We start from the raw sequence: 27,816 nt of genomic DNA on the forward strand, positions 1-27,816 counted from the left end.
ATGGGGGGCCCCCCACCCCCCACCCCCCCCCCCACAGTGGCTCCTCCCAGCAGGGGGCCCGGTGGCTCGGTTGGTCCAGACGGGCCAGCTGGGCGGGGCCAGCCAGGTGAGCAGGGCCAGGTGCTGGGCCAGCCAGGTGGGTGGAGTCTGGCCGGGAGGGGTCAGCCGGCTGGGCGGGGCCACGTTGGCGGGTCCAGCCGATGGGGGGGGGCAGGCTAGCTGGGCGGGGCCGGGTCTCTGAGGCTGAACTGGCGGTTGGGTTTGGTGGCTTCCTGCATCAGCTCCTGCAGCTGGCCGATCTGCTCCGGGCTGAAGGCGTCCAGCTGCTCCTGGCTGAGGCGGGCGCCCAGCTGCGCCCCCTCGGCCCTGGTCTGCTGGGAGAGCACCGCCGCGTACCCCTGGGGGAGAGAAGGGAGGGTGAGCTCCTGGAGCCGAGAGCGGGACCCCGGACGCCCCTGCCCCTCCCGCAGGGATTTGTCCGTCTCACAGATGAGCCGGGCTTTCATGCAGCCCTAAACCCGCAGGGAGCTTAAAAGCATCCCCCAATATACTGATAAGTAAACTTGGGCCTCAACTGGTCTGACAATCAGCACTGATTAAGCGCCTACTACATGCCTGGAACTGTGCCAGGCACCGGCTGAGCGGCTAATCCTCCCTTAGAGCTCCGGGGGACTCGGGGGTCGCAGGTCTGATCCGCTCCCCTCATTGCAGAGATTGGGAGACCGAGGGGGTTCGCGGGGCATCAGGGGAAAGCATTTGCTAAGCGCCTCACCACTACTATTTTTTTCGTGGAAGACATGTTATTATTACCCCCATTTTACAGAGGAGGAAACAGGCAGACAGAGGTTTTTGGGGCGGGTTCAGGTTTCTTCCTTCCTCTGGGTAGTTTGTAGCATTAAAAGTGAAGGAGATTCTCTTCTGAGTGCTGAGGCCCCGCTGCCATCCCCACTCTCAGCCCCCCGGTCTCTGTGCCCCCTGCACGCCACGAAGCCCAGGGAACAGAAACCGTCAGGGCACCTCATTAGTTAAGCCGAAACCACAGAAGTGACCCAGAAAAAGGAACGCTTGGGATCCCCCCCCCCCCCCGAGGTGATAGGCCTTCACTGCGACCCTTTCAGGACCTGCTCGTGGCCTCAGGCCAGCCCATCCAAGGTCCAGGGCTGGTCCCTTCTCCCACAGCAGCCAGGCCCCTGCAGCCCTCCCCAGTCCCTCCAGCCTCCATTCCACTTCTTCCCAACCAAATCCCACTCTCGGCCTTGGCTCACCCCACTGCCAGTGACAGCTGGTATGGCAGCCGCCTACCCAGAGTCCTTTGTGGACACCCCCCCCCCCCCCCCCCCCCCCCCCCCCCGCGCCCCCCCCGCCCCCCCCCCCCCCCCCCCCCCCCGCTACCCCTACCTGGGGCTCCCAGAAGCTGCAGCCCGCCCACACCCCGATAACACTGGGGGTACCAACAGCCCGCGGGTGTCGGCCCCAAGCACGGGAAGACTTCCTGTTTGTGCCAAGGGCATGAAAATGGTGGAGGGCCAGGAGCTTGGCCTGACACGGAAGTGGCCAAGGGGGTCCGCCACTTCCCAGGCCATCCCCGGAGGTCTTGACCTTTGTCCTGCCCTGGACACCGATGAATGTGGTAGAGACAACAAGACCCATGACCTCACACAACTAGGCTCACTTCTGTCAAATTAATGTATGATGAGGGATGATTCCAGAAAGATGGTGGAGGAGTAAAGTTAAAAAAAAAAAAAAAAAAAAAAAAAAAAAAAAAAAAAAAAAAAAAAAGCTGCTTCTATGCTAAAAAGTAACATGCAATGGTTCCCTGCCCAGAGAGAATTTACAGAAGAGCTCAAAAAAGATTTAAAAATCATATGAGAGAGACACTGAGGAAAAACTTAAAAAAAAAAAAAAAAAAAAAAAAGAACCATCCAAGAAGAGCAAGATTATGAAAAGAAAGTCAACCAACTGGAAGAGGAGATCCTGAATCTTAGGAAGAAAATGACTCTGAAAATTAAAATTGGGGAAGGGGAAGCCAGGGAAGCTATGAGAGACAAAACAGATTATCAAGAATGAGAAAATAGAACACAACGTGAAACATAAAAACAACAGATCTGGAGAACCGATCAAGAGAAAATCTAAGAACAATCGGATCACGTGAAAGTTGTGACCAAAAAGAAACTTGATACAATTATATAAGAAATATCCCAAGATAATTATCCTGAAATGTTAAAACAAGAGGGGAAAGTAGAAACAGAGAAAATCACCACCTCAACGAGATCCTACAAAGAAAACTTTCAGGAACATTAGTGCTAAATTTCAAAACCCTCAGATCAAAGAGAAAATTTTACAAGCATCAGCAACCATCATAACAACAACAAAAAAAGCAACAATTCAAATATGCTGGAGTTACAATTGCATTTGCATTAGACTTATAAGTGGCTACAATAAAAGGTCAGGTCCTAGAATACCATATATCGACAATCAAAAGAACTTGGGTTGTGGCTGAAAATATCATATCCAGCAAAATTAAGTATACGGTTGAATTGAAAAAAAAAAAAAAGTCATTTAATGAACTGTCAGATTTCCAGAGTTTTGTCTCAAACAAACCAGGACTCGATAGAAAACTTGACACAGAAGAGCCAATATCAAAGATTACTTTTAAAAGGCTCATTAAGGACAAAGTGTTTGTTTTATATGTGAAAATATAAACCATGTCTAAGATTGTTATTAGTGGTGTGTGTGTGTGTGTGTGTAGGGAAGTGTGATAAACAGGGAGAGAAAGATAATGGAGGGATTCAGGGGACGGGGTGGGGAGGAGGGAGATTAAGTTCACAAGGTTAAGCTGGTGAGTTAGCAGGGATAGGAAACCAAGATATCTACAAGCACAGTAATAAGGATCTAGAGTAGAATTTATTAGAGAAAAAGGGGCTAGTAACAATCCCAGTCAAAGTTTTAAAAAAGTCAATCAAGGAGAAGCCTACACTTTACAATAGCCATATTATTTCAGACACATATGTGCGTGTGTGTATGTAGGTGTATATCTGTGTGTTCATGCGTGTATATGTGTATACATGAACATATCTGTGCTTAAGTGCAATCTGCTTGGGGAAGGGGGGACGGAGGAGAGGGGAAAAAAGAATAAAGTAAAAAAGGGCATAGCAGAAAACAAAAGAAAACCCATAAGGAAGCAAAGGAAAGCTGGGCAGCTCGGAACCCACGGTGCATATTTACCACACAGGCTTTCCTGAGACAGACACTTACTGTTATGCGTTCTGAATCCTCCCTTACGGTCCGCGGCACAGGGGACAATGCTTTTGCTTTTCTATTTTGCACAGAAGTTTTAAATAAATACATTTTAAGAAATTAAAGAAAGCAGAGGCTGAACCAGAGCTTTTCAGACCCAACATTTTAAACCTTTAACTTTAAATCTGCATCATACCCAGCATGACGTTGGGAGACAGGATCAGCCCCAACAACGCTGTTCACTGTAGTCACAATAACCAGGTTTTCTTCCTGTAAGACGGGTGCCCGCCCTCAGCCAGGGCCGTGATATTCGGGGGAAAGTGTCCCCACACCCGAGTGGCAATGACCGGCTTGCACAAAATCCTGTTAGGATTAAAGGTCTGGCACAAACCACAGGAACATGGCAATTCGCAGCCATGGGAGGGGGCACCGAGGTATCCAACGGCCTGGCATCCGAAGAGCGAGGCTGGTGACAAGGAGAAACTGCCCCCAAAGTCTGTCTGTTTTTGCTTCTGAATCCACACCAGGCAAGGCGACCACCAGAAATGGGCACGTGTGCCCGGGGCCAGGGCATGCTGAGCCGCTACCAGTGAAGGGGAAGAACGCTGACCCTCGCCCCGAGGAATGGCCATCCTGGCTATGGGCTCTTCGTTTTCCTGGCAGCTTTCTGCTACAAACGACCCTGCCAGGGAACTCCTTCCTTTTCAGACAGACTTCCTCAGTGAGGAGATAAGGAAAATGCCTATTTCCACAAAGCCTGAGGGTGCCTCAGGTGCCCAGAGCTGACAGGCTGCTCCATCAGGCAGGCTGGGGTTTTCAGGTCAGGCATCTAAATGCAACCGATTCCTCCAGTCCCTAATCCTGGCTAAATCCAGGCCTAAGGCTGTACAGAGTGGCCACCTGCCTAGACAAAATCTTGGGGCAGGTTTTTCATAAAAGATGAAGGCAGGGGAGCTAAGGAAGGGGAGGGAAGGGAGAAGTTTTGGAGGCTCACCTCCAGTATTTTCTGAGAAAAGATGGGGAAATCCTGGACCTTGCTCCCTGGCCCCTGAGGAGCTCATTGTATAACCTGAAGCGCACCTCCAACCCCCTGCCCCATCCAGCCCCTCTCCCACTTTGAACCTGCCCTGACTCCTACCACTGCACTCTGGGAAACCTGAGGATCCATCATGTTCTGACCCCAAAGTAATCCACATTTGCCAGATTCACCATGAAGCTGTTCCCAAAGGACTACTTAACAGGGTTTAATGAGGTCTCGTTTTGTTGTAACCAAGGAAAAGGCGCCCACAGACAAATGTTCCGGATAATCGATGGTGCAGGCACCGGGGGGGGGGGGGGGGGGGGGGGGGACAGCGGTTCAATAAGCCCCAAGTGTTAGCGGCAGCCGGCCTAAAGCGGAGATACTGAAAACATCAAGACAGAATGTCTTTCCTGAAGTCATTGTAATTTACAGAGCCGCGTCTTCTTCAGGAAACAGACTGGGCTCCCCCTCGCTGCTCGCCCAGCTGGTAAGGGCAGCAGGGTGGCACTACCAAGCAGCTGGCAGAGGGAGCCATGGCAGGGGCAGTACCAGTCACCCAGCTGGCAGAGGGAGCTTGGCGGTGTGTAGTACTGCAGAGCCAGGTGTCAGGAGAACTTTAGTCTGTCAGGGAGAGTGGGCACCATGGCACCAGTCAGCTGGCACTGCTATTTCTCTATCACTCCAGAGGGAGCTGCAGCTGCCCATTACGAACCTGCTAGAATACCTGCTTGCCCTACATTCACAGGTTGGCTCCTAGAGCCCGGGAGGCGGGAGGTCCAACACTGTCTTAGACCCTCACTGGCTTAACCTCAGTTCCCTCGGCTATGAAATGTGGGTGGCCAAAAGCCCTGCCCCCCAGGCAGCCATTACATCCACAAGACGGGAGGACAGGGTCAGGAAGGCTGGGCCCCGGGGTCCTCCCTGATCGGGGAAGAACGCCGGGCTCCGGGTGCAATGCGGGGGAATTGGCAAAGGAAGGAGGGAAAGTGAATGGCAGTTTCCTGGGGAAGGGTCCGGGTGAGGGTCCGGGGCTGTTCGCTGGTTCAGTTGTCCTGCTCACGACCCGACTTGATACTGAGGGCAAGAGCACCACAAGGAAGTGGGAGGGGCCTTTGGGTATGGGGGCCTCCCTCTGCTCTCCCAGGTGTGGGGGCTGCAGCCGGCCAGGGCTTGGGGAAGGTGGGCAGTGAAAGGCTGAGGTCCGAGAGAGCCGGGCCGGGGTGGGGAGGCCTGGAGGACAGCACCTAGGAAACCCGACCCCAAATGCCTTTTAGAATAAAAAAGGGCTCAATATGATTACAGGTCTGGCCATCACTGACCCACATGCACCTAGAAGGGATGCGGGCTGCCCGGGATGTGCATCCCTCAGACCAAGGGAAGCAGAAGAAGCCACCTGCCGACCTTCCCACCCTGCTGACCTTCCCACCCTGCCAACCTGCCCACCTGCTGACCTGCCCACTGTTCCCCGGCTCCCAGGGAGCCCACACCAGCCAGGCAGCCCTCACCCCCACGCTCTCACTGACTGGAATGGCCCCAAGAAAGACTGACATTTCTATGGATCGAAGTGGGGTAGAAGGAATCATTGTGTCCCCCGTCCTCGGGTCCAATCAGCGTTAATCAGGTGGACAGAGTGGCTCCGAGTTCTGTGGAGAAGGCCTCCCAGCCCTGAGCTCGCTGGCTTCCCTCGGAGCCGGGCCGCCCCCTTGTTTTACCTTGGGCTAGTGCCCAGGGCCAGCTTGGCGGAGATGACCGGAGGGTCCCTAATTTATCTCCGAGCCCCCGGACCAAGCACTTGTCCCACGGGGGCAGTGGACCGCGCCCCCCGTGAGCTGCCCCTCACCGACCACAGCCGGGACCCTTTCCTCCTTCCCTGTCAGCCCTCACAGCTCCCGACCTGTGACCCCATGTGACCGATTCAGTCTGTGACTGGCTGTTCTGGAATGGGCCGACGCATCCAGCCCCACGGACAGGCCTGGAGGGAGGAGACATCTTGGATCCGGAGGAAGCCCCGAGGTCCCCTTCCCTTCTGGGGCCGAGGACCCTTTAGTGCCTCAGTTTCCCTCGTTGTTGGTGGGATCATTTTAATCTGCCCAGAAGGAGGGAAGCGGGGAAGGAGGGAGGGAAGGAAGGAGCACGAACCTCCCTCACAGAAGCTAATCCCAAGCATGCGGTAGCCCAGTAACGCAGCCAGAGACTGAGGAGAGGAGACCCGCAGGAAGAGCACACACAGAGGACCCCCCTATGCCCCCGGGGCAGGGGGAGGCCAGACCCCCAGCACAGAGCAGGCGCCGAACCTCGGTCCGAGGCAGCGTGGCCCGATCGTCCAGAGCCCCTCACTCCATTTGTCCGCGAGCGCCCGTCCCCAGTGCCGGGGGGGGGGGTGAGGGGAAGGGGGGCAGCTGGAGAAGTCGGGCTCGCCTCTCTGATCCGAGAATCCTTGTGTGTGGGCGCCGGGCCCTTCCCCGCCTTCTCCTCTTCCTCCATTTCTCCCACTGTCCTAGAACTGGAGGGACGTGTTGGGGGCTCCCCTTGGGAGAGGTCTTGGATCCGTTCCGGCCTGCGGGGGCGCAAGGATCAACCAGCTGCAAGGAGGCCAGCTGGCCCTGGCTAGCCGGACACTTCCCCGGCTTGAGCTTTTCATGGAAGGGGGAGGCTTGTTCGGACCAGCGCCTGGCCAGGAGGTCCTCGCCCCTTCCAAGCCAAGGGGCTCACCCGCCCTCCTCGGGCCTGGTGGGACCGGCTGCCCCAGAGCACTAGCCGAGCCCTCCCTCACCGGTCCCAGTGAAGGCGAGCGCTCCCTGCCTCCCCCTCCAGCCGCCCCCCCCCCCCCCAGGCCTGGGAAGGCTGGGCTCTCTGGGACCCCCCTCCCAGTCGGAGAGCAGAAAAAAGGGTTCCCTCGGCTTTGCCCGCCCCGCCCGCAGCTGCTTCTGCCGCCCCTGCCCTTGGGTTTGCTGCTCTTTGGTCCATCGGGGAACGTCAGGAGGGGGTGCGGGGATGGTAAGAGGCAGGGGAGGCTTTGGGGTTCTAATTAACAAAGCGAGTGTGATTATCCCTTTGGCTGAGGCTGAAAGTGAGGAACAAAGGCCCGAGACAGAGAAATCAGGCCCGCTCTCTCGGGCTCCTTGGCTCTGCAATTAAGTGGTGCTGCCCCCCAAGCCCCAGACATGGCAGCCCTGCCCCCCCCCTTAATGCGCCTCCCAGGCTTTTCTCCATTTAAAACTAAAGTTTTTCCAAAGTCACGGAAAAGACAATTGCTATTTTTAAACCTTGCCATTAGAAAGGTTTCACTGTGTTCCTTTCACACTCACTCACACACACACACTCACACACACTCACTCACACCTCAATGCAAAATGAGACATTTCTGCCATTTTGGGGCAGAGCAAGATGAAAAAAAGCGACCTCCCACGGGCCTGGGACAAACAGAAAACATGGGGGGGGGGGGGAGGCGAGCACTAGCAAGGAAGTCAAAGGTTTCCCAGAGGAGACACCAGAACTGGGGGGGGGGGGGGAGAGAGGGGAGGCCAAGATTCTCGGGCTGAGGGAAGGGAGGAGGAGCCAGGCGGGGCCAGGTTCGGTTGTCATCCCCCAGAAGGCCCAGTCTTTCCTCCCAAACAGAACTCCTCCGTGTCAGTCACTGTGCGTTCACTTTCCCTCCCTCCACCACCTCTTCAGTGGACCCGCCATGACAACTCCACAGAGCCAGTAAGTCTCTGAGTCCGTCTCTGGCAGAAGGTGGGCAGTCCCAGAACACGGCACCGAGCGGCCCGACAGCCTGCCAGCCTTCCCTCCTGCCCCCCAGACTTGCCAGTCACTGCCAAGGGCACCACCGTGCTCAGGCTCCCAACCCAGCCGCCGTCCTCGGCACCCCGCTCTCGGCCCCCAAGCCTGCGGCTTCTACCCCGACCACATCACTCCTGTATCCCCTTCTCTCTGCTCGCCCGCTGCCACCTGGTACAGCCATACAGGAAGCACTTAATAACTGCTGCTTATTTAGTGCCATTTTAACATAGTCTTCTAATAAGTGAAGTGATGCCCCCATCCATGGGGAGCAGCTGAACAAGTTATAACACATGGATGTGACAGAACACGCCAGGGTAAGAAATAACAGAGGGACAATTTTAGAGAAACCTGGGGAAAGCCGTACAAACAGAGAGAAGCAAGCGTGTCCTGGGCCAGACGCTCAGCCCAGTTCTGACTCTCAGCCTGACCCAGATGCTCAGCCCAGTTCTGACTCTCAGCTCAGTTCTGACCCTCGGCCTGACCCAGACATTCAGCCTGGTCCAGACACAGCCTGGCCCAGATGCTCAGTCCAGTTCTGACTCTTGGCCCAGTTCCGACCCTCAGCCTGGCCCAGATGCTTGGCCCAGTCCAGATGCTCAGTCTGGCTCAGGAGTAGCAGGCCAGAGTCTTGGCTAAGGTACAGAATACATGAGTCTGCATGAAGGGATATGGGAAATGGCCAAAACACAATCACACATTAAATATAATATTTACAGGATGAATCTGCAAGAATTTTTAAAATTCAGAATTTTTAACTCAGAAAAAGTCCAAACCAAAACAGAACATCCTTGAAATCCAAAGGGGAACCACAAAGAGAAACTTCAGTTTAAAAAGTTGATTTGAGCAACGAACAGATTAAGTGGTGAAAACACATCGGTGGGTTTATTCTTTCAATGAACGGGTGGTTTCTGGCACGTTAGCTCTGTTTTCCAATTAAAAAATTGTTATTACTTTGCAAAATACACTTGGGGAGCAATTAAAACTTTCATCTCTTCTATTCTTCCTTTTCCAGTCTAATTATGGCTTTTTTTAAAAGAAACCTTTACTGGTCACTAGAGAAAAAATTATTTTCAGTCCTACTATTTTGAGAATCCCAAGAGATGACGACACGGTTCAGTTTCTAAAACACTGCTCCAAATTTTCATGGAGTTTGTGGGACATTTCCAATTTTGTCCGACATTTCCAGATAATGACGACAATGGGCAGATTCCTCTAGAAATAACGATGAACCTCTTCCATTTCCTAGAACAGGGAGGCCCGTGACACATGATTGGGTGAGCTGGATTAGAAATGGGGGGTTGGCCCTGAGAACGGCCCGAATGGGAAGGCTGAAGAAGGGCAGGTAAAAGTTCAGACCGCCTCAACCTGGTGAAAACCTGGAGCTGGCGCCAGGAAAGTCCAGGTGGCCGCCGCAGAGGGAGGGGACCCCGGCTGTCGGACAGGCCCCGTGGCCAGCACCAGGGAGCACCGGCTCCTCTCCTACCGCTGACCAGTCAAGCCAGTGACAGAGAAAGGACAGAGTCAGGATGTGACCCAGCAAAACCCCAGGTGTGACTCCGGAGGAACAAGAAAAGGAGCCTGGCTGGGGATGGGAAGGCCAGCATTTTAAGGGCCATCTGTTTCTTCATCAAAGGCAAAAACAAAAGTCCTTTAGCTTCAAGTTCTCTCTCTCTCCCTCCTCTTCTGTTCTTGTTCTCTCTATCTGTCTGTCTTTGTCTCTCTTTCTGTCTCTCTCTCTGTGTCTCTGTCTCCATCTCTCTCTCTCTCTCTCCCCCTCCTTCCTTCCTATCTTCCTCCCTCCCTCCTCTCCCACCTTTCTCTCTTTTATGTATTTGTCTAGCTTCCTTTCCCTGTTTTCTGTCTTTCCAACTCAAGCTGGTTTTTGGCTCCTTAAATCCGTCTAACCTCATCTCCTCCTAAGCCCTCTGCTTTTTAATAGTTTTTATTGTACTCTAATCTTAATAAACATGAATAAAACACTCAGAGAGATAATCCATAAAACGAGGCTACAGATTAATTACAATTTATTTACAAAGGAAATGACAAAAAGCCTGTCAGCATCTCAGGCTCCCTGCAGGCAGCTGGGGATAAGGGAGGTAGGGGAGCTCTGAACTCCAAACCCACTCGCAGGCACCCAGCTCATCTGTCTCAACCTCAGCTTTCTCAGCTGTCAAATGGGACAACCCAATCCCAGCCTCACCGGGTTGCTGTCAGAATCAGTTGGAACAGTAGCCGCCACACAGTGCTCTACAAACCTTGAAGGGCTATGAAAAGGTTGGCTGGTCCTATTACACTCCCTTTCATTTCCAAGTATTTCTGCTAAATTCTGTCCCTGTTCTCTAAGCATCACCCATGGCAGTGTGGACATACAGGAGTCTCTTCCTGGGTCTGCACCTTTCTACATATTTCTCTGTCTCTTTCTCTCTTTTTTCTTTCCTTTCCTTTCCTTTTTCCTTCCCTTCCTTCCTTCCTTCTTTCCTTCCTTCCTTTCTTTCCAAATTCTGTCCCACCCTAAGCCAGTAAGCAGTTAGATACTCTCAGCCTGGCCCGGATGCTCAGCCCAGTTCTGACTCTCAGCCTGGCCCGGGTGCTCAGCCCAGTTCTGACTCTCAGCCCAGTTCTGACGGCACACAGAACATTTCCACCCACATCACGCCATATTTCTCTCTTCTCACAGTGCAATTAATAGAACGGTCCACCCCATTAACCCAGCATACCTGGTTCTTCCATTTTAGGGTCAGCCATGACAGCGGAGCAGGAGAAAGCCAGTCCAAGCCCCAGACACCCATTCCAATAAAAACTAGAGAATGCCAGGCTGAGGGATGATGGGTAAACTGAGAGAAAACACAAGAAGTCATTTTTCCAGCCCAGGTTCACAAACCTGGCCCACAGGCCAGTGAGCCCCTGGACTCACACCAGGGCTAGGACCCGGTCCCCAGGATCAGGGACCAGAGTGAGGGCTTAGTACTTCTATGGTTCTGAACCTGCGGGACCTTGCAGCAAGATGCCAGAGGATGGCACCAGCAACTGTCCACCGGCACTCATCCCAAAGCAGGCCTGCAGTTGTGCTGTCGGATTCCAAACTGGAGTCTGAAATCTGGAAAGTCTAGGAAAGGACTCATCAGTCCTAGATTAGATTAGAAAGTTTATAGCTCTCTGGTTCAAGCTGTCTCTGAAACCCTTGAAGAATGCACAAACAAAAAGAAAACAAACAAAAATGAATCCCATGAAAAAGAGTTGATGTGGTACAAAGGTTACCTGAGAATAAATTCAGAAGAAAAAAAGGACTTCCAAAGATCATCAAGATCAAATAAAATTCCTAGAAGAAACAAACAAATGGTATTATGCTTTTTTTTCTTTAAGACTTTAAAAAATAATATTATAAATTAGGTGAGAGCACTAAATCAAGTAGAAAAGAAATGTGAGTTCTGGAGGAAAAAGAAGAATTAAGAAAAAGAGAATTAAAGTCTTATCCAAGAAGGAAGATTCTGAAAATTAGAAAGGGTTAAACAGAAATAAATGACTTTAGGAGAAAACAAGGAATATCAAAACAAAGATTAAAAAAATGTGAAGTATTTCTTATCAAAACAATGGAGTAGGGGCAGCTAGGTAGTGCAGTGGATAGAGTATCAGCCCTGAAGTTAGGAGGACTTGAGTTCAAATCTGGTCTCAGATACTTAACACTTCCTAGCTGTGTAACCTTGGGCAAGTCATTTAACCCCAATTGCCTCAAAAAAAAAAAAAAAAAAAAAGCAGGAAAACTGATCAAGAAGAGAGAACTTAAGAATCTGTGGAATACCTGAAAGCTATGACCCAAAGAAAAAGCCTAGTCATGACATTTCAAGAAATCATGCCAAATCAAGAAATATTCAAGAAAGAATATTGCCCAGATCTATTAGAACAAAAGGGTGAAGTCTTAAAAATAGTAAGAATCTGACAATATCCTCCTGTAAGAAACTCTGAAATGAATATCTGTCATCACCAAAACCCAGAATTTTCAGATCAAAATAAAAAAAAAAAGCAGACAGAGAGGGTTCTAATATTGAGGAGCTGGATGGCATGGTGTAAAACTAAGCAGCTCTCACTAGAAAAGAGCAGAGAGCACGGAACACAAAGATACAAAGCCCTCAAAGAGCTTCCATTCTACAGAGGAGTATATTATGTACAACAAAGAATACCATCTGGGTTTAAATATGTGTCTGATACACGGTGCTACTTGTGTGATCCAGGGCAAGCTCCCCCTTCCTCATTTGTCAAATAACAGCACTGAAGGAAATGGCTGCTGAACTAGATCTGGCTTTCTCCCTAGATCTGGGGCCCACTAGGAAAATAAACATACACCAAAAACATGGAGTTTGTGAAGGTAAATTCAGAGTGTTTTATGTGACAGCTGGAGAATCGTTTTTGTCCTCGGAGGCACTAAGAAGACATTAGAGCCTTCTCACTGGGAGAGATACTGATTGGTGCTTTAGGAAGATTCTTTTGGCAGCTGAGTGGGGTTGAGGGGCAGAGAGGAAAGACTGGAAGCAATGATTCCCTTCTATGTCTTTAGGTAACTGTGTCTCCTTTCATTGGTTTGCCCTTTCTTTTCCGTTCCTTTGCCCAGCACCTTAGAACTGGCCCTAATCCTCTCAAACTTGGATCAGTATTAATCACAACATCTCACGGGGCTAGAACGTGCCCAGTATAGATAGAAAGACAAATAAGACAGCAGGACCAGTGATTCCATTTTCCCCACCGGCCAGAATGAGTGCTCCCATGGATTTCCATCGGGCTCCTTCCCTGGCCACAGAGTTGCAATGGAAGGATCTCTATGACACCCATCCCTGAAGGCACAATAAAAGGCCATCACCAGGAGAGGAAACAACACAGAGGACCCGGCACCTGGGGACTCTAAGCCATCAAGAGGAGGAAGGAGCATGTTCCAGACATGCAGCAAGGAGCAGGGGATGAAGGCCAGTAGTTCCCAAGCTAAAAATAGGAAATAAGACAAAAGGTAGAGAGGGCTTTAGCTCCTAGTTACACTCTTTCTTTTTAGTTAATTCTAAAAGCAACAAGGAGCCACTGGAGTCTTCTGAATATGAGAGCCATGGCAAGACCCCATTGTCTCCAATTGTCTATGGAAGCTGGGCTGCTTAAAGTGCAACCTTCACTCCTAAATTCTCAGGTACTGTGCCTGGTCAGGAAGTTCTTGCATTCTGGTTCTCTCTCTCAGGCTCAAGCTCCATCTGCCTCCTTGTAACTGGCCCTTGTTACCTCAAGTCCTGCCCCGTGGGGCCAAGCAGAACCATCAGAGACCCTCCTGCCCGCGGCAGTGTTTCAAGTCCTTAAAGCCAACCGTCAGGGGCTCCTATGTCTGTATCATTAGTGGTCATCATGGAGCCCAGACTCCATACAGACTGCCTTCTTGTGGAACTCTCCCTCCTCCCTGTGGCAGTCTTTCAGGTCCTTAAAAGCACATACGATTAGCAGTTAATGTTGGTGAAGATTCATTGGTGGGAGAAAAGATAAAGGGGCCAGTCTGTGGAACGTGGGACACCCAAGAGTCTGGCAGGACTGAGCCGAGTATGGGCTGATGAGGAAAGCTTGACGCGAGCGGCTTGTTGGTTCCCATTCTTTCCCTGCTCTGAATGGCCGAAAGGGAGGCCTTCAGTGCGTGAGCCACAACCCAGTAACGTCAGCATCATGTCAATGAGCTCCCTAGAGTCCCAACAAGGGCGCTGGACGCACTTAAGGTGAGCCTGTAATTTTAGAAAGGGCAAAGGGAATTCCTGAGGCAGGTACCAATGACCCAGACACCTTCCAAGTCAGCTGCTAGAGGGAAACCCGAGGACAGCCCTGGCTCATGCAGAAAGAGAAGCTACCAGTTTGGCCACATCGGCACCAGAACACAACCACGACACAAGAAATGTGAGTAAAAATCACAAAGACGAGTGAGACTTTAATCCCTGTATTGGTATAAAACAAGAATTCCACAAACCGAGTCTAAAGACATGATACAAATGAAGAGTCCACGTGAGAATGCCCTTGAATTACTAGAGCCATCGGATCCCAAGGCACCCGACGTTGCCTCGTCAGAATGCTCATAGGCCCTTTTCAAACTGCTGTGGGAAGTAACAGGCAAGGTCTGGGGGAGTGACAGGGGTGACTTGGTCTGTTTACTTTTTTTCATAATGGCCCACCGCTACTACACATATCGAGATTACATGTGTAATGTAATGACCCAGTCAAAAGCACGTGCTAGCTGATCTCAATGACAAATCAGGAGTAAATTCTCTACACGGTGCGATTAAAACATTATACAAACCCAGAGAAAGAACATGGAGTCTGAATGCACATCAAACAAATTTTCACTTTCTCTATTTGGGGGGGGGGGAGTTGTTTTCTTTTGTTCTTCTTTCATAACACGACTAATATAGAAATATGTTTTACATGATTGCACAAACATAGTTGACAAGTAATTGCTTACCGTCTTAGGGAGGACGGAGAAAATTTGGAACTTAAAATTTTACTTAAAGAAATGTTAATCCAAGACAATCCCAACAAACTCCAGACAGAAAATTCCATTTGCACCCAGCAAAAGAACTATGGAGATTAAATGTAAATCAACACATGCTTTGTTCACTTCTTTGTTTTTTTTTCCCTTTCCCATGGTTTTTCCCTTTTGTTCTGATTTTTCTTTTGCAACATGTTTCATAAAGCAATGTGCATTAGAACATAAATAAAAATTTTAAAATGTTTAAAATTGTCTCAATATGTAATTGGAAAAAAGAAAAGATTAAATGATATACTTTCAAAGCAGAAGTCTAACAGTCTCTGCATATTTAATAGCTCTTAGAAGTTTTAGTTAGAAAACCACCTCCAAGATGGGGACACATCCCACTAGATTTTGCTGCTCACCACAAAGTATTCATTTTATTCCATTCAAAGACAGGCTAAGGTTATGAAGGGACAAACACCCATGAGTTGCCTGAGGGTGTGTACAATGCAGCTAAGGGAGGCCTGTCAGAACTCATCCGGAGCTGGGTGATCCCAGAAGTCCAGAGTTCTGGGAGCCCCAGGAAATTGGGCCACATCCCCCCTCGGGCACAGGCGACTGCCCAATATCCCCAAAGGAAACCGGCTGGCCTGCAGCCCCTTCACAAGGTCCTCAGCTCTGCTCTCAGACGACATGGAGGAGACCTCCAGTCCACTGTCTCTGCAGACCCCTCCTCAACACCATGGAGCTACATCAAAGTCTGTTCAGAGAGAAACAGAGCGCTCCTCCTCCAAGAGCTCAAGCTTCTTAGCCTCCAAGGTCTCTCAGACCATCCCCAGCCCGGGGAAAAGGTGTCACACCTTGGAGTGGCTGACCCAGAAAGGCCGACTTGTGAGGGTGCAAAAGAGCACTCCATGAGTTGCAGCGTGGGGATCAAAGGGAGAAAACGCGAGGGTCTCCTGTGAGACCCAGCGAGGTGGCCGGTGGGCCCCCCACAGCGGCATGTCGGGGTGAAAGTCTGGAAATAGGAAAAAGCTGGGGGCGGGCTGGGGAGAGGTTTAGAAGCGCTTGAGTGACAAGCAGAAGATTTTCCATCACAATAATTCCAAATTTCACTGTGCAATCATGAAGCCACCCAGACAAAATGAAACCCTAAGCCTGTTATTATCCACAGCTGAGTCACATAATCTCAGAGCTGGAAGGGGCCCTGAAGATCATTTAATACAAACTGCTGGTTTTACAAATGAGGAAACTGAGGGTCTCAAGGGGTGAGCTCGGCTCTGGTTCTCCTGACCCCCGTCTCCCGCCTCGTCTCTGAAGCGGGAGCAAACCCGAAGCCGCTTTCAGAGAGTCAATGGTGTCGGGCTTCAAATCTCTTCAGGGTCACGATTCCTTTGTGCTAAGACTTGCCTCCGACTGTCTGTCTTCCACAAAATGAGATTAGCGGGAATTATTACTTCAGCCTTGGGACTGCACGAGCTCACCGCCCCGGCCGGAGCCGCCGCCCCGGAGGATTGCGCGCTGACATTTCGCCCCAGATGCCTGGGCTCGAGGACTTAGCGGAAGCTCGGGCCGTTCGGCGGCCCAGCTGCGCTTCAGCGATTAAATGCTTCCCCGATAAGAGCATCTGGGCTCGGCTCTATTATTTACAAGGATGAACATTTCCTGGTTAGTTTAAAAACTCCATGGAAATCTCCCCGTATTTGCTAATCGGGCCATTGTTGTCCCACCAGTGGATCTTCCCCTTCCGCTAATGAATCGCTGACCCCTGATCTTCCCCCCTGGCATCTGCGGCCGCGGCCATCCCGCCCGGTCCCAGAGAGCCGAGGGCTCCTCGGCCCAGGCCAGCGCGCCCAGGAGCCGGAGCCGGCGGTCACAGTGTCCGCGCGCTGTGAGCACGATGGGCGCCGCCAGCCCTTCTCGCCAGGGGCCGCCCCTGCTTATGCCCGTGTCCATCCGCGGGTGACGGGACCTCAGAGACGCGAAGGACCCGCCCTCGGGGGAGGAAAGAGACGCACCGACAAAGCACCGACGCCAGCCCGTTCTGGGGGGAGGGGGGGGAGATGTCACCCCGTGTGGTTCGGGTAAAACAGAAAAGCCGGGGGCGGGGCTCGCACGCTCGCCGCAAACACGGGCGGACACAGGACTCTGGAAAAGGTCTGAGGCACCTACTGTGTGCTCGGGCACGTCCCTGTCCGGGGCCCTGCCTGACATGACCGTTAGGGCCTCATCTTCTCAAATACTTGTTTCATTTTCAGCCTTTTGCCGAGATTCTTCCTTCCATTTCTTCCAAATAAACTAACGCCTGAATCGCAGAAACGAATGTTAGAAACGCAGTGCGCAAAATGCAGCTGGAGAGAAAACAGGGGTTTAAGGCAGAAGGATCACAGGCCTCAGGAAGGGGGGTGGAGGAGGGAAGGGGGGTGGAGGAGGGAAGGGAGGAGGAAGATTTAGTAGGACTGCCAGAGCACAAACAATGGCGGCGCGGCCTGGGGGAAGGGAAAACAAAAGCCTGGGATGTCTTGGGGGGGAGGAGGGAAAGTTCCATTGTTATCATGGGGGTAAAGCTGAAGCCCAATAATGTGACTTCCCCGGAGCCCAGAAAGCTTCAGCAGGGGGCGCCAGAGGAACCGGGGTGTCTGGTCCGAGCCCGTGCCGGGAGAAATCATGCTCGCTGGGGAAGGGAAACAAGGAGACCCAGCAGGAGCGTCGCCGAGCATGTGTGTGTGTGTGGGGGGGGGGGGGGGGAGGGGGGCGGAGAGCTGTTTTCTCCCAGCCCGTGGGGGGACAAGCTGTGCTGCCCTTCTCCAAGGAAACTCCGGTTCCCGCGGCCCGGCCCGGCCCTCCCCTCCGCTGGCCATCTCCAGCGCTGCCCCGGGGCTGGTCTCGGGGACGTTTCGGACCCCCCAGACTTCCAGTTTCTCAGACTGCCCCCCCCCCCAGCAATCTGCTACCCCTGACACAGTCCCAGCGACACATGGGCGGCCAGAAGGGAAACGACGGAAGGGCTGGGCCAACACTGGGCCCGCCTCCGGGTCTCCCTGCAGGCTGACGGCGCTTTTCACCCTCCCCTTGGGGGGCGCCGCTGAGAACACCCCGGGCCCTCTGCCCTTCCCCTGCTCTGCAGACTCACCCACCGAGGTCTGGTTCATGGAATCTTTGCGGGCTTTTCTGCTGCCGTTTCCTACACCAGCAGTGCCCCCGACTCCGCGGGCAGCCTCCCCAGTCCCAGTCCTCTGCCACCCCTAAAGCCCCCCCAGAGATTCTGGGGAAATGGATCCTTCGCCCTCTCACTGAGCTCCTGGGGACACAGACCTGGGAGAAGCGCCGTTACCTTTAACTCCACACTTCCAAAGCGGAACTTCCCCCCAGACCCTCCCCTCGGCCAGCCTTCCCCACTGCGGACTCGGCGCTGACCCGTGCCCAAAGCCTGTCCTGTTCAGCACCCCCATCTCTCCTCTCCCTGCACCCCACTGGACCATCGTCCTCCCCTGGACCACCGTCCTCTCTGCCTCCGCCTTCCCCCCCCCCCCCCCCCCCCCCCCCCCCCCCCCCCCCCCCCCCCCCCCCCCCCCCCCCCCCCCCCCCCCCCCCCCCCCCCCCCCAGCCATCCTCCACTCGGCCCTAACTCGACTCTCCTGAAGCCGACTCTGACCCCTTCACTCCCACCAGCTCCAGTGGGCTCTCCAGTGGCAAACACACTCCCGGCTGCTTGGCCTTCAGCAGCCTCCTTCTGCTGGGCCTCCACACACTACCTAATCCCCCTCCACTGGCTTCTGAGGATCCTCGAGGGCTCACCTCCTTCTACCCCCTGTAGAGAGACATCCACAAGAAGGATCCCGCAGGAGACTCCTTCAGGATTTCTGCCTCCCTGGGCCTCGGCATCGGTGTCTGCAGGCTGCCCTCCCCCAAACTCATTGGGGGCAGATCCTTCCCTTACTCCCAGGGCCTGGGGGTCCTTCTCCCTCTTGGTGACATCCAAGGGCACAGATCAAATCCCCACCTTCACGCACTCTTGCCCAATCTACACTTGTTCAGTCATGCAGCAGAGCCGTGCTCCTGCCCCAGGCAGGTGCACCTGCAGAGCCCGTGTGCTCCCTCCCGTCCCCGGGCCCCTTCCCCCTCCAGCCATCCGCTTCACCATCACATCGGGGCTCCTTTCGCAGCACCTTCATCTGGCCCAGCAGCCTCCTTTGGGCGGGACGCTGCACCCCAGAGCGCCAGCACAAGGCCGGCCCGGCCCAGTCCGTGCTCACTGGTGTGCCCCGGGTTAGGGCGGCAGCCGGCTGGGCGAGAGTGACTTCGGACTGGTTTCAAGCTGGGACAGAGACCCCCACTCTCTCTGTGTGTCAGAGTCACAAGTGAACAGAGTCATTGCCATGTGATGGAAAACGGACTGAGCGTCCAGCAGCTCTGTGGGATGCGCCCGACCGGACCTGCGTCTGCTCCACAAAGCCGCCACATCCACCCCGCAGCTCCCCCGACTGACCCAGGACCTTCGGCCTGTCTCCTCTCTTTCTTTCTCTTTGTGTCTGTCTCTGTATTTCTGTTTCTCTTTCTCTGTCTCTCCCTGCCTCTCTCCTCTATGTCTCTGTGTGTCTCTACATCTGTTTCTCTCTGTCTCTGTCTCTCCTTGTCTATCTCTATCTTGTCTCTCCTTGTCTATCATTCACCGTGTCTCTCTGTCTCACACTCCTCATATCTTTGTGTATGTCTCTCTCTGCCTTTGTCTCACCCTGTCTCTCTCCTCTCTTTCTCTGTGTATGTCTCTCTCTCTGTCCCTCTGTCTCTCTTTGTCTCACTCTCCCTGTATCTCTCTTTGTCTCTGTCTCTCTCTGCCTTTGTTTGTCTCTGTCTCTTCCTGTCTCTCTACTCTTTCTCGGTGTCTGTCTGTCTCCTTCTCTCTCTTTTTCTGTCTCTCTGTCTTTCTCTCTCTCTGTTTCTCTCTCTCTCTCTCTGTTTCTCTCTTTTCTTTGATCACAAAGGAGAAGCCATTTAAAAATCTGAGCCAACCACCCTCCAGCCCCTGATGGAAAACGAGCCCGGGCAGCCGGAGGCCGCCTTGTTTGGCACAAACAGACAGGACTGGAGGAAAACCAGCCCCAGGCTGCTGCCGATGGTCTTCCCAGACATGGGGCTCTTCCGCCCTCATGTGGCAGCCTTGGGTCCTGCCGCTATGGAAGCCCTCTGGAAGGGCTCCCTGGCAGAGAGGCACGGTGGTGCTATCCGTGGCGGTGGAAATAGGGGCCGAGTGTGGGACGCTGTGCGGGGGTACCCGGGGCCCTGGTCTCAGGGAGGTCCTGCCCGGCTCTGTGACCCAAGAGGCCAGGAGTAAAGGCCGACCCCATGGGCAGGGATGTAGGGGGGAAGATTTCACCTCAAGAGGGGAGCAGACACCGGGCCCTGTTCAGCCTTTACCGAAGAGCCAAGGAAGGGGTCCTTCCCCTGGAGAAGCCTCCTCCCAGGAGGGTCCGGCTCTCCAGACCAATGACAGACCCCACCTCGGGGGCCCAGCTACAATCACTCTCACTTTCCATCACCCCAGCCTCCACCCCTCGTTCAGCTACCCAGTACCTAGGATGTACTGCGCACCTAAGGAGTTCCCTGTCTGTCCATCCGTTCTTCCGTGCAGCAGGAAACAACGGTAAGCAGGATGGCTTTGAAATGAATGTGGTGCATTTGTTGTACTCGTAGAGAGGAGTTTCTCATTCGGTCACTTTTTCTGTTGTTGTCTACAGAAATGTTCCTGTTTGTTATGTTTAAAATTTTTAAAAATTAATTCGGAAAGGGGGGGGGGGAGGACAGAGTGAGCCTGAGTCATGAGACGCCAGATAACCCAAAAAGCCGTTCTATTTGATCGGATGGAGCAACCGGTCGTCCAGGCGAGGGTGATTCCTAAATCAGCCAGGGCTGCACCGGAGACTCCAGGGGCTGAGCCTGACACGGCTCGGCCTGATTAAATGGCAAATGGATAAAAGAGCCCCCGATCACCAACATGTCCCAGGAAGTTCAAAGAAACCGCCACAAGGAGGAAAGACCCAGCAGAGCCTAGAAACGCCTCATGCGGCGAACCTTCGATGTCTTTGCAGAGAAACGGTGGCCGAGGGCAAGCCCAGCTCAGGATATGAGTGTATTTACATCCTAAAGTTCCCACAGATTTGAGGACTGTGAGCAGCATGACTTCATCCCAGGGCTAGAAACAGTCAAAGAGAGTCACGGCAGCAGGAAGCTTGCGGAAAAACCCACTAAGCCGGATCTCCCCAAAGCCCCAGCGGGACAAGCCCGGACGAAAGGGGGGAAGCCCGTGCAGGTTCCTCTGTCAGCGGCAGCAGATCTTCCCTGCAGTGGGCAAGCCCAGGGAACGGGAATGTTCCCTCACGGAGTCATCCGTGGGCAAGAAGGCCGGGTGCCCGCGTCAGACCGAGCAGCATGAGCCTGTTGGGGACGGGGAGCGGCTGCGGAGGCGTTGCAGCAGCACGGTGACGGAGGCGGCAACTCTAAGGAAAATTAAGCTCTGTGGGCCAGACGGGCTGGGGAGGGAGGAGCTGCTGTGGTGCCCCCGGTTATTCCTAGAGCAGGGGCGGGGGGACAAACACAAGATGGGCCGATGGGACCCGTGACTGACCGGCTCCGCAGAGGATGTGAAGGGGGGGGGAGGTCAAGGACGGCTTCTCCCTGGAGGGGACTGGGAAGCAGCCATTGGGAACCAAATGGGGAGAAGGAAAAGCAAGTTTGGGGAGCAGAAAAGAGGAAGAAGCTGGTTCTCTTTGTGTTTGACTTCAGGTGACCCATCAGTCTGAAGCTTGGAGGTCAAAGCCTCTGCTTCCCACACACCGGGCCTAGAATGTTCCCTGTGCTTGGAGAAGGCGTCTCCCTGCGCTGCCCAGGCCTGATGCCGAGAACCTCTGACCCTGTCCCCAGGCTGGCAAGACCCGCCTCTCCCAGTGTGAGCGGCTGCAGCAGGCGCAGGGGTGAGGGGGTGGGGGGGAATGGGGGAGGGCTGAGAGCTCAGTCAGAAGCGGAAGGCGCCAAAGGTATCCCCTGCCTCTCGGTGGTCTCTGGCCATCCTGACTTTTGTCCTGCCCTGGGCTTGGGGGCAGTGTTGGCCCACTAAGAGCTAATTCACCCCAGGACTGTCACTGGTCCAACAATGCCTGGAGGTCTCCTAAGGTGCCAGACTTAGTGTGGACACCTGACTCTTGAACTCGTGTGACCCCCAGGTCCCCACTCCCAGCATCAGGCCTTCAAGGGGAGACACTAGGCCTAAGGCTTGATGGGCAGAGGGGCAGTGTGGAAGGAGAGGGGCACAACCATCCCAGTGTCCCTTGCCCTGGACAGACAGCCAGACAACCTGGGAACCAGACAATCTGGGAGCCTGATGCTTGGGGGGTCCTGGGCACCATGTTAAAAAAGATGTTAAACAATCAGCAGGACATTATGTGGAAAGGATGAAAGGTTCTGGGTGGCCCTGTGAAAGATCACATCCTTCCCATCACTTCCTAATGACAGAATTAGGAGAAAAGATTAGACTGTAGAGGTCTGGCTTCCGGTCTCCTATCCACCACCTGCCGGTGACAAGTCATCCGATCTCTGAGTCCCAGTTACTCATCTATAAGATGTACAGTTTGGACCCAAAGTTCTCCAAGGTTCAGTCAGGCACAAGAATCAGCACAATTCTGAAGCTATGAAGGGAGCAATTCTCAGGATATTTAAAAGGAAAAAAGCACACCAAACACTCCACTTAAAAAAAAAAAAAAATCAACAAACTTACTAATACCCATAAATTCGACCAAAAAAATACTCGGTCTTACTTTTAAATTCTATGAAAACTCCATGAAAATAATCTCTGTGAAAATAAACAGGCATCCTTGATAACAGTTATGAGAAAAAAGTAGAGAATTCAAGATCCCACTTTGCTCAGCATCTGAGAGAAAAGAACACTGACTTCAAGGAGGGACGTAGTTCCTTAAAAGGCTCTCCTCCCTGCAGATGTCCAAATCTCACGACAATCCTTGGGGTACATAACAAAGGTCAGTTTATTGGCTGACCCTCAAATGAAGCACTGATGAGGGACGGTCCAGTGAACAAGTATCATTGATACTCTGAGAGATAAACCTCATAAGCCATCATAGAAAGTTTTTAAAAAAATTAATACTCCCATGATAAAAACAATGGTCTTAAAGTTTCCTTTAAAGAGATCAAATATACCGGATGTAATTTTTTTTTAAACCCCATAACAAAAACCTATTTGTTTTACATTCCCCTTAGGTCTCTTTTTTTCCATTAACTAAGGATCACACCATTATTGGAATGGAAAAAAGCTGTAGCTTTATTTATACGATGTTAAACAGGAACAGTTAATTAAACCTTGTACCACATCAACAGACAACAAGAATAAACACAAAAACGCTGACCTTGGAGTAGGCTTTCCCACCCGGAGGTACCAGAAGCTGCCCGTACTACTGAGCAGATGCGTCCCACACATACAAACATATCTCTTGAACAAAGAGGCCGGGCATTCCTCCTTATTCTCCCCAGTCTCCTAATCCACTGGTCAGCTCCTAATCCACTAAAATGTGGGACTTGAGTCCCATGGTGAGCCCTGGTGTGCTAGCTAACAGAGAGAACATTGTGCTGCTTATGGGGAACAGTAGCTTGGGTGGCCAAGCTAACATCAAAAGGCTTCCTATCTCCAAAACCAAACTGCCATCCTAGTTTTGTAATGAACTAAGAAAAATGTGCTTTTTAATATTTCCATGAATAGCAATACTGACAATATACATGAGCTGAGGATTCAATTAAGCTGATGCTTATTTCACTATTAACTGCAGTTAAAAATCAGGAATCACAACCCCAAGATGCTCCCATGTCAAGTCCCGCAAAAACAGGGGCTTTTCTCCTTCCAAAAGACAAGAGGCAAAAAGTGAAATAAAACCAGATTGCTCTGATCCCAGAGATTTTAATTTGTGTCTCTGTTATCAGAACCAAAAAGGTCGCACTAACAGAAAGGCCCAAAACAACCTTGTGACAGAAGAGGGGGAAATTCATGTTAGATTTCTTTCAGACCAAGAGTAAGGAAAGCCAGAAGTTCGAATCCCATCTTTGGCTCAGCTTAACTGTGTGACCCTGGGCAAGTCATGTAGCCATCTATAAAGCTTGCTCTTGTTCCTCCCTCCCAAGCTGACTAATGGGCTTTCTTTTTATACTAGCAGGGCATCCTGAGAGAAAGTTTAGTAAAACCCTATCTGCAATGGCCTCATCTCAAGGTCCACAAAATTAGAAAAGCTTCTCACAAGCAAATCATAAACCTAAGATTAAAAGAGAAATCATAAGCTGAGAAAAAGGTAGCAAAGTCACATCCAGCTGCTTTCTTAGAGGCCGCCTCAGGCATACCTGCGTTCTCACATCCTGCCTTTGTAAAGAGATGTAGCTCCTGTGGAGGTAATGAAGTGCCCCAAAGAGTGGGATAGCAGTGAGTGCATATACAAGTAAGCATCAAGATGGAATTCCAACCCGGGTATCATTATCCTAGCATCTGTGTTCCTAGCACTCAAAATGCCAGGAGCACCTACAAGTCTCCAGGCACTCTATCCATATGGCTCCTCATTAGTGCCCCCACACCAACTACTTTCCAGCTAAGCTCCTCCATAACATGACACTCTGTTCACCCACTCTGTGGAAGTCTTCAGTGATCTCCCCAAATGGAGATCATGCCAGACTCCACAAGTTTTTCATGCTGATTTGCGGATTAAGTTTTGATGATGAGAACACTCATCATTCCTGACTAGGATTATGGCAATTTCTGTGCACGTATCCCTAAGTTCCTAGAAGGGAAGGGAAGAAGGTGGGGATAGAGATGGCAGGGAAGGAACAAATATTTCTATAGACTCTGCTATGTGCCAGGCACTATGCTAATTACTTTACAATTATCCTCTCATTTGATTCTCACAATCCTGGGAAGTACCTGTTATTATGCTCCCCATTTTACAGTTGAGGAAACTGAGGCAGGTAGGGGTATATAGGGTTATAATATGCTCCCCACCCGCCCTATTTTACTGCATAGCCTCCACATTCTCTCTAACCCTCCGATCCAATATGGTGCCAAAACCTGTCGATTTTATCTTCCCAGCATCTCTGGTCCATTTTACCTTCACAGTATCTCTGGTCTATTTCACCTCCCCAGCATCTCTGGTCCATTTCACCACTGCAGCATCTCTGGTCTATTTCACCTCTGCAACATCTCTGGTCCATGTCAGCTCTGCTCCATCTCTGGTCTTTTTCACCTCTACAGTATTTCTGGTTCATTTCACTTCCCCCTCATCTCTGATCCATTTCACCACTGTAACATCTCTAGTCTATTTCACTTCCACAGCATCTCTGGTCCATTTCATCTCTGCCTCTGGCCCCCATGTATACCCTCATCTCCCACACTTAGACTACTGCAAAAACTGCTGGGGAGAGGGGGGAGTTTACCTGCCTCAAGTGTCCCCATGCTCTATCTTTCATTTATTCATCAAAGTGAATCTCCTAAAGCCCAGATCTGACCTTAAAACTCTCTATCCAAAAAACTCTAGTGGCTCCCTATTACATCAAATATTAAATAAAAATCCTATTTATAACCTGCTCCCTCCTTTTCAGTCTTATATCTTAATTCACTCTATGTACTCCTAAATCCAATGCGCCCCCCCCCCCAAGCTAGTCTATTAAGACCTTACATCTCCCAGCTTCAAGTATTCTTACTGGCTGTCCCCCATACCTGGAATATCTTTCTCCTCATCTCCAACTACTGATCTCCCTGGGTTCCTTTTGAGTTCTAGCTAAAATCTCACCATCTAAAGAAAGCCTTTCCCAACTTTTCTTAATTGTAATGCCTTTCCTCCCTTCTTTCCTATTTATCCTGCATATATTCTGTAAATATATATATATATATGTATATATATATATATATACATATATATATATATTTCTTTTTGATATTTCCTTTATCTGCATATTGTCTCCTCCCTTAGACTGTGAGCTTCTTGAGGAGACACTGTCTTTTCCTCGTTGTATCCACAGGCATTAGCACAGTGCCTGGCACATACCCAATGCTAAATTGATGAACCTGATACACAGTTGGTGATTAATAATTGCAGCTTAGTATTGCAGTGAAGAGAGCACTGGGTCTAAAGTCAAAAAGACCTCAATTGAAATACAACCTGAGACATATACTAGCTCTGTGGGTTTCTGGTAAATCACTGAACCTCTTGAACCTCAATATCCTTAGCTGTAAAATAGGGACAACAGGTCCTACTGCCCAGGGTCGTGAGATGTTTGTAAAGCAGTAGGCACAGTCTCTGGCACACAGCAGCTACCATTCTTTTACCATAATTGTTATAATTATTACTACTAATAATAGTGCTTGACATACAGTAGGTGCTACATAAATGCTATCGTTATATGTCATTATGAGATAATCACTGTAAAGCAACTGGCACAGAGTCTGGCACATTGTAACCTCCCACTCCGAGGCTCCTGATTGTCAGGCCCTACATACCAGTCTTCCCCAGATAGACATGAAGAAGAGCCGATGTGAGGTGCCAAACAGCCTTTCTTTACTGGTAATCTCAGCAGGGGTTGGCAGGAAGCGGGAGCAGGTGTATGCATGGCTCTGTGTCTCTCGCAGCTCTGAATCTCTCTACATCTCTGCTCTCTCTACTTCTCTCCACATCCTTCTTTGCCTATGGACTCAAAGCTGGTTATTTATATTTTCTCTCCTCTGGGATTACCCCCTGCCTAACCCACTCAGCCCTGCGTAGGTGGATCCACGGAAGGCAGACACCTGGCGTTGGTGCGGCCCCCTAAGCTGTAGCGAGAGGCCACGCCCCTCGCCTTTTCAAGCAAACACCTGAGACACAACTCCTGCCCCGAAGGCCACGCCCCCTTCCCTCTCCTGGGTCCGCCACCAGCGGGCACTGCACACACGGCAATTCTCTAGCGGCACGTAGTAGGCCCTTTGCATGGCCCAATGCTCAGCACACAGCAGTTACTGCACCCATCTATCATGACTAGGGTCATTACATATCATCGATGTAAGCACTGGGCACAGAGCCCGGCACCCGGCAAGCGCTTGGTAAAGCTATGAAAATGAGGACAAAATCTGTAAGCGCTCGGCACAACGCTCAGCACACAGCAGGCGCCGCATATGTGCGCGCTGCTGCCGTGATCATTAGTAGCAGGCAGACTGAAGACGCAGCGCCCAGCAGACGCTTAATCAACGCTGGCTTCCCAAAGCTCCAGCTGGGGGGGGGGAGACAAGAGGGGGGGTCACAGGGCTCGGCGCGCGCGCACGCGCACTGACTTGCCTCCCACTCGCTCAGGAAGCGCAGCGCCTCCTCGCGGCCAACGCCTTTGTGCCGCCGGAACTCGTCCTTCACATACTGATCGCCGAGGGCGCGCAGGTCAGGCGGCAGCGCGCGGTGCAGCGTCAGGAGCCGCCGGTACAGGGCCCGGACGCGGGACACGTGCGGCCCCGGCATGATCCTGCGCCGGCTTCTGCGCCTGCGTGAATCATGCGGCGCCTCGGGGAGGGGGCCCCGATGCGCCTGCGCGCGCGGCTCTGCTTTGCTACGTCGCGCTCGGGAATCTTGTCTTTCGAGATCCGCTTCCGCCTGCGTGCATTGGGAAGTTCCCAATGCGCCTGCGCATTGCTCCGCCCTCCACCCCGAGCCTCTGGACGGCCTTACTTCCGGGATGGTGCCCCAGTGCGCCGGCGCACTCTCCAGCGTCTTCCAGGCTCTTCTGGGTCCGGCTTGTTGAAAGGCGGCTCGCAGCGCGCCTGCGCGCTCTCCCGTCTCTCCCGTCTCCCCCCCCCCCCCCCCCCCCCCCCCCCCCCCCCCACACACACACACAAGACCGATCGCATCTGCGCCTTGGCTCTCCTCAGTTTGTCCGTCGCATGAACTCTGCAGTGCGCCTGCGCCGGCGCGGACCCGAAGCGGGATTGGCGGGCGGCGGGAGACCCGTGATGGGAGCCGGGCCCTGCTTGTGGACGCCTCGGGGCTTAGCGTCCTTCCGGCGCCGGGAACCGGAGGCGGCGCCTCGGGCCAGGAGCTTCCCGCCTGCGTCTCTGGGAGAGAGGGGGGGAGGGGCATCCTACAGAGAGGGGAAACTGAGGCAGCGCCTCCGGCTGGGAGCTTCCCGCCTGCTCCGAGCGTCCCCCCTCATCTGGGGGGGGGGAAGGGCATCCTACAGAGAGGGAAACTGAGGCAGCGCCTCCGGCTGGGAGCTTCCCGCCTGCTCCGAGCGTCCCCCCTCA

At 52.3% G+C, this 27,816-nt stretch overlaps 1 protein-coding gene across 1 annotated transcript; it reads right to left on the reverse strand.

The window, feature by feature from the left end:
- SDHAF3 (succinate dehydrogenase complex assembly factor 3) lies at window positions 1-27,154 on the reverse strand. Its single transcript, XM_012551497.2, has 2 exons — window positions 26,864-27,154; window positions 1-398 (listed from the first exon to the last, which is right to left on the reverse strand). Exons 1-2 carry the CDS (start codon window positions 27,035-27,037, stop codon window positions 216-218), a joined length of 357 nt encoding a protein of 118 aa, XP_012406951.2. The 5' UTR covers window positions 27,038-27,154; the 3' UTR covers window positions 1-215.
- Window positions 27,155-27,816: the final 662 nt, after the last annotated feature.

This window comes from Sarcophilus harrisii, chromosome 5, assembly GCF_902635505.1.
Source record: "Sarcophilus harrisii chromosome 5, mSarHar1.11, whole genome shotgun sequence".
NCBI lineage: Eukaryota > Metazoa > Chordata > Mammalia > Dasyuromorphia > Dasyuridae > Sarcophilus > Sarcophilus harrisii.